The following is a 7,500-nucleotide window of genomic DNA, read 5'->3' as shown; positions in this document are numbered from 1 at the left end:
TGATTTTAACGCTCATCAACTCATCTGCGCAGCTTCGAACTAAAGCCTCTTTAAATACACTCTGACGTCATTGAATCATCTTTTTCTTTTCTCCATCAAACAGTTTGTCCTCTTTAACGAACTGCGCATGCTCAGCTCGGTTGTATTTCCATGTACTTTAACGGGATGATGACGGATTATGAACCCGCTGATCTGGGACCCGGTTGAAGGTGACCAGGTTCTGAAGGGTTAACCCCGGTCTCGTGCTGCGTCACTGATCCCCTCCAGGGGGTTCCGATCCAGTACGGGCCGAACCGGGTCAGATACCTGCAGAGGTTCTGATGCAGCAGCTGGTCTAAACCACAAGCTAGATCCTGGACCACAAACTAGATCCTGGACCACAAACTAGACCCTGGACCACAAACTAGACCCTGGACCACAAACTAGATCCTGGACCACAAACTAGACCCTGGATCAGTTCAGGGACACATTAAGATGAAGGTTAAATACACACACATTAAAACACACACACACACGCACACACACACAGACACACACATTAACACACACACACACACACACACACACACATTAACTATATAAATTGTATATACTATACTTATATACTATATAATAATGATATTATTATTATGAATAATAATATTATTATGAATAATATTATTTATATTAATAATAATGTTCATAATATTATTAATATTCATAATAATAATCTAATGAATAAAATATTATTATTAATAATGTTATTAATATTCATAATAATATTATGAATGATAATACTGTCTAAATGTTTACATATTCAGTATAATTAGCAATAAAGTATTTAGCTTAAATATAAAACATAATATATATCAGGGGACATTGAATGTTAAGAAAACACAGCTGTTACAGTTTTTAATTAAATCAACATTATGGGGAACAAATTTATTTTAATGGTCAAAACTCTTTTCCATAAAAGAAATTAAGTATTTATTCTGAGTGCATCAAAAATCTGATGATGGATGTAAAACGACAATTAAACTGTTAATAAATTGTTAATAAACTTAGTTAAACTGTTAATAAACTGTTAATAAACTTACAGTTAAATGTTAATAAGCTGTTAATAAACTTACGTTAAACTGTTAATAAATTGTTAATAAACTTATAGTTAAACTGTTAATAAACTTACAGTTAAACTGTTAATAAACTGTTAATAAACATACAGTTAAACGTTAATAAACTTACAGTTAAACTGTTAATAAACTGTTAATAAACTGTTAATAAACTTACAGTTAAACGTTAATAAACTTAATAAACCTACAGTTAAACGTTAATAAACATTAATAAACGTTAATAAACTGTTAATAAACTGTTGAACTGAGTTATTTTGCTAATAAACTGACTTCAGAACCTCATTCCTTTAAACTGTTCACAGGTCAGCAGCCGGACGTCATCATGCCTTTCGGAAACACCCACAACAAACTGAAGATGAACTACTCGTCGGAGCAGGAGTACCCCGACCTCAGCCAGCACAACAACCACATGGCCAAGGTGCTCACACCTGAAATGTACGACAACCTGAGGGACAAGGAAACGCCCAGCGGATTCACCCTGGACGACCTCATCCAGACCGGCGTGGACAACCCAGGTACCAAGTTACACCTCTCTAAACCAGGTAGCATCCTGGACCAGGTTCCATCAAACATAGACCAGGTAACCCCTTATCTACACCAGGTAACATCTTATCTACACAGGTAACATCTTATCTACACCAGGTAACATCTTATCTACACAGGTAACATCTTATCTACACCAGGTAACATCCTATCTACACAGGTAACATCTTATCTACACAGGTAACATCTTATCTACACCAGGTAACATCTTATCTACACAGGTAACATCTTATCTACACCAGGTAACATCTTATCTACACAGGTAACATCTTATCTACACCAGGTAACATCTTATCTACACAGGTAACATCTTATCTACACAGGTAACATCTTATCTACACCAGGTAACATCTTATCTACACCAGGTAACATCTTATCTACACAGGTAACCTCTTATCTACACCAAGTAACATCTTATCTACACCAGGTAACATCTTATCTACACAGGTAACATCTTATCTACACCAGGTAACATCTTATCTACACAGGTAACATCTTATCTACACCAGGTAACATCTTATCTACACAGGTAACCTCTTATCTACACCAAGTAACATCTTATCTACACCAGATAACCTATTATCTACACAGGTAACATCTTATCTACACCAGATAACCTCTTATCTACTCCAGATAACCTCATATCTACACCAGATAACCTCTTATCTACACCAGATAACCTCTTATCTACACCAGGTAACCTCTTATCTACACCAGGTAACATCTTATCTACACCAGGTAACATCTTATCTACACCAGGTAACTTCTTATCTACACCAGGTAGCCTCGTATCTACACCAGGTAAGCCCTCACAGCCAGGTCTCCTTCACACAGAGAGATCGTGTTCCTTCAGCTGCTGCTTGATAACTTCTTAATTGGATTGACTCGTTGCCTCAGGTTAATTTCTGCTCGTTAATTCCTCCACAGGGACGTTGTGAGTACTTCCTATCTGATCTCCTGATTCTCCGCATCAAATCCAATTTAATTTATTTAGCAACATGCTAGAAATAGATCAAATCACTGAATGGAGAAAGCAAACACAGAAACAACCCGAGACCCGAGTCAGAAAGTTGGTGCTGAACAGGAAATGATTGATTGGCCATTTTGTGTCCCTGCAGGTCACCCGTTCATCATGACGGTGGGCTGCGTCGCTGGAGACGAGGAGACATACGAGGTCTTCAAAGAGCTGTTGGACCCGGTGATCGAAGACCGCCACGGAGGATACAAACCATCAGACAAACACAAGACCGACATGAACCATGACAACCTGCAGGTAAACAACAACAATATGACCTGGGCCCAGTTCCTCGTACGTGGTTCAACTAAGTCGATCAAATGTCCTATTAGCCAGCTTAAATTAACCAGATGATTGAAGTCAGGCTATGGTGGTTTCTCAAAGGCTGATCCACGCTCAAACGGTCTCGTTAATTCGAACCAGCCGTCAGTTATCAGGATAATTGCACATGCCCGTTCTACTTCAGAAGGGGGAAGTGTCGATCACCGAAACCCTGATTTTCTAACAGTATGATGGCAAATAAAGTCAAAGACAGAGAGCAGGAGATGATCATGAACTCATATGAGGAGTTCAAGACCATAATCATGGCAACATCTAACACCGCCACCACTGAGAGGGCTAGACAAGAAGCACGGCGAAATATCAGACGAGCTAAATACGTAAGTGTTGGGAACATGTATAATTTAAGTGCCTCATCACCCCAATCAATCAGATTACGTCTCTTTAAATGTGTCGGCTGGCAGTATTAATGGAATGAGTAACAATGATCTCAACTCTTTCAGAATAAGTAGATAAAAACAAGCCCAAAGAGAATCTAATAGATACAAATGAATAGATACTTATGAGGATATATGTACTGTATGCGCTTATGTATCATGTACTATGTGTATATACATGTATGTGTATACTACCATATAGAAGTAGAAGTTTGAATGTGTGTGTGAATCTGTGTATGGGCGGATCAGTATGTTTTATTATTCATAATCAGAAATTCAATCAATTGGAGCAGTGAAGATAAATTGTGTGATTCTCTGTATTCTTATCATGAGTCCATCTTAATCCTGTTCTACAGTCATGACATGCTATAGTGTACTCATAACACTGACATATCATCATGAGTGCTTTCAACCCAGCCATCAAGAGGACATGGGAGCAAGTAAACACTGAGCACAACAACATGACTCAGAATGGTGAGTCAATACAATATGTCCCACGGTGACGTAACGAACTCATCCATAAGTTTCTTAAGCTCCAAATAAACTTTACCAACATCACGGCACGCGGCGCCGACGACGTACAAAAATGTACAACTCTCAAAAAAGAGCGAGTCTCTGCATCCAGTCTGAGACGGTCGACGCTCGGCTGTGTGGTGTTCTCAACGTACGGCTCGAGAAGGTCTAGTGAATACAGAACTGATGGTCCTCGTATAGGAAGTCATTGTGACGTGATAACGGATCTTTGAGATCTCGAAGAACTCTCTCCCTATAAAACGCTAATCTAACTAATATCGCTCCTTCACCAATGGATCTCTGAGGAAGGGAGCTGACATTTTTTTCTGGGGGAGTGGTAAGCTTATCCAGCTAACTTAAGTTAACCAGTGCATCCAATTTTATGGATGTGTTGCTATGGTGATTTTGCCAAACTTGCTTCGTGGAACCGAAAACCCTGACTTATGTAATCTTATCCTGAAAATTATCCGGCTAACTCAGTTAGCCAAGTACGAGGAACGGGGCCCTGAACCCTGAAAACCTGCAGGTAAACAACAACAATATGACCTGGGGCCTGTTGTTCGAAAGTAGAATAAAGACATCCAGGATAAGTGGGAAAGCCAGGTCGGACAAAGTCTCATAAATTCATCCTGGCTTAATTGGTTGTTCGAACGCCGAGCCAGGCTGAGGAGGGGCGGCTTTGTCAAGCCAGGTCTAACTAATTTGAGTAAGTGCGCGGCCACGGCTTTCTTCAGTAGACCACAGAGATGGATCACAGATTCACTGATGAGACAACAGGTGTGGACACTTTCCTCCGATGAACGGCGGATCTGAATGCTGACGTAAGGTGACACACCTCTCATAAAATGAAGCACCGCTGCCGTCTGGAAGTCTGGAGACGGACTGATTAAATGAGTCGTGTAATTAATTGCACTAATTAATAAGCACCTTTGCAAGTGCAGCCATTTCTAGTGACTGTAATGACTGCAATAACATCAGATTTGAGCTGGCAAACAATATGAAGGGTGTGTATTTACAATGACGAACACACGAATAGGCCCCAATTATGAAAAAGAACTATCGTAATAGGTTAACTTTATTTCTTTTTTTAATTTGATCATGTTTTGTTTTATTTCTTTTTTTTAAATAACAATTTAACCTACGTGTTGTTTGTTTAAAAACAAGGCCAATGCGTAGCCTTCATCAGAACATGGACCGACTGTATAAAACACATTAATTTCTGACTCCAAAGATAACACAACAGAATCAACTAAGCTTGGCATTTAGCCTGGTCTGGAGCAGGCTGGCTGCAGAGAATAAATCACCATGGTAACTTGACCAGCTTAAAGTTATCCAGCTTTCGAACAACCGACTCCCGGCTTAATCCCTTATCTAGGTTTCGAACAACAGGCCCCAGAACCCTGAAAACCTGCAGGTAAACAACAGCAATACGACCTGAACCCTGAAGGCCTGCAGGTAAACAACAACAATATGACCTGAACCCTGAAAACCTACAGGTAAACAACAACAATACGACCTGAACCCTGAAGGCCTGCAGGTAAACAACAACAATATGACCTGAACCCTGAAGACCTGCAGGTAAACAACAACAATACAACCTGAACCCTGAAGACCTGCAGGTAAACAACAACAATATGACCTGGGGCCTGAAGAGCTGCAGGTAAACAACAACAATACGACCTGAACCCTGAAGACCTGCAGGTAAACAACAACAATATGACCTGAACCCTGAAGACCTGCAGGTAAACAACAACAATATGACCTGAACCCTGAAAACCTGCAGGTAAACAACAACAGTATGACCTGAACCCTGAAGACCTGCAGGTAAACAACAACAGTATGACCTGAACCCTGAAGACCTGCAGGTAAACAACAACAATTTGACCTGAACCCTGAAAACCTGTAGGTAAACACCAACAATATGACCTGAACCCTGAAGACCTGCAGGTAAACAACAACAGTATGACCTGAACCCTGAAGACCTGCAGGTAAACAACAGCAATATGACCTGAACCCTGAAGACCTCGCAGGTAAACAACAACAATATGACCTGAACCCTGAAGACCTGCAGGTAAACAACAACAATACGACCTGAACCCTGAAAACCTGCAGGTAAACAACAACAATATGACCTGAACCCTGAAGGCCTGCAGGTAAACAACAACAATACGACCTGAACCCTGAAGACCTGCAGGTAAACAACAACAATATGACCTGAACCCTGAAGACCTGCAGGTAAACAACAACAATATGACCTGGGGCCTGAAGAGCTGCAGGTAAACAACAACAATACGACCTGAACCCTGAAGACCTGCAGGTAAACAACAACAATATGACCTGAACCCTGAAGACCTGCAGGTAAACAACAACAATATGACCTGAACCCTGAAAACCTGCAGGTAAACAACAACAGTATGACCTGAACCCTGAAGACCTGCAGGTAAACAACAACAGTATGACCTGAACCCTGAAGACCTGCAGGTAAACAACAACAATTTGACCTGAACCCTGAAAACCTGTAGGTAAACACCAACAATATGACCTGAACCCTGAAGACCTGCAGGTAAACAACAACAGTATGACCTGAACCCTGAAGACCTGCAGGTAAACAACAGCAATATGACCTGAACCCTGAAGACCTCGCAGGTAAACAACAACAGTATGACCTGAACCCTGAAGACCTGCAGGTAAACAACAACAATACGACCTGAACCCTGAAAACCTGCAGGTAAACAACAACAATATGACCTGAACCCTGAAGGCCTGCAGGTAAACAACAACAGTATGATCTGAACCCTGAAGGCCTGCAGGTAAACAACAACAATATGACCTGAACCCTGAAGACCTGCAGGTAAACAACAACAATACGACCTGAACCCTGAAGACCTGCAGGTAAACAACAACAATACGACCTGAACCCTGAAGACCTGCAGGTAAACAACAACAATATGACCTGAACTCTGAAAACCTGTAGGTAAACAACAACAATATGACCTGAACCCTGAAGACCTGCAGGTAAACAACAACAATACGACCTGAACCCTGAAGACCTGCAGGTAAACAACAACAATATGACCTGAACTCTGAAAACCTGTAGGTAAACAACAACAATTTGACCTGAACCCTGAAGACCTGCAGGTAAACAACAACAATATGACCTGAACCATGAAGACCTGCAGGTAAACAACAACAATATGACCTGAACCCTGAAGACCTGCAGGTAAACAACAACAGTATGACCTGAACCCTGAAGACCTGCAGGTAAACAACAACAATATGACCTGAACCCTGAAGACCTGCAGGTAAACAACAACAGTATGATCCGAACACTGAAAACTTGGACGTAGAGTTAGTTCTGTTTAGTCGTTGGTATCTACCGGTCTCTACTGGTCTCTTCTGGTCTCTACTGATCTCTACTGGTCTCTTCTGGTCTCTTCTGGTCTCTACCGATGGTCTACTGTGCTTCAGGGAGGAGACGATCTGGATCCAGACTACGTTCTGAGCTCCCGGGTCCGGACCGGTCGGAGTATCCGAGGCTTCTGTCTGCCGCCTCACTGCAGCCGCGGAGAACGCCGAGCCATTGAAAACCTCTCCCTGGAAAGTA

At 41.4% G+C, this 7,500-nt stretch overlaps 1 protein-coding gene across 1 annotated transcript in view; it reads left to right on the top strand.

Moving 5' to 3' along the window:
* Positions 1-7,500, top strand: part of ckbb (creatine kinase, brain b) — an 11,403-nt gene that overhangs the window by 384 nt on the left and 3,519 nt on the right. The window contains exons 2-4 of the mRNA XM_068709192.1: positions 1,412-1,624; positions 2,771-2,925; positions 7,365-7,497. Coding sequence (XP_068565293.1) covers positions 1,432-1,624; positions 2,771-2,925; positions 7,365-7,497 — 481 coding nt within the window. The 5' untranslated portion in view covers positions 1,412-1,431. The remainder of the gene's footprint in view (positions 1-1,411; positions 1,625-2,770; positions 2,926-7,364; positions 7,498-7,500) is intronic.

This window comes from Cebidichthys violaceus, unplaced genomic scaffold, assembly GCF_023349555.1.
Source record: "Cebidichthys violaceus isolate CVI_PGR_0920_01 unplaced genomic scaffold, fCebVio1.0.p SCAF_14, whole genome shotgun sequence".
Classification (NCBI taxonomy): domain Eukaryota; kingdom Metazoa; phylum Chordata; class Actinopteri; order Perciformes; family Stichaeidae; genus Cebidichthys; species Cebidichthys violaceus.
This window is presented reverse-complemented; position numbering and strand designations above follow the sequence as displayed.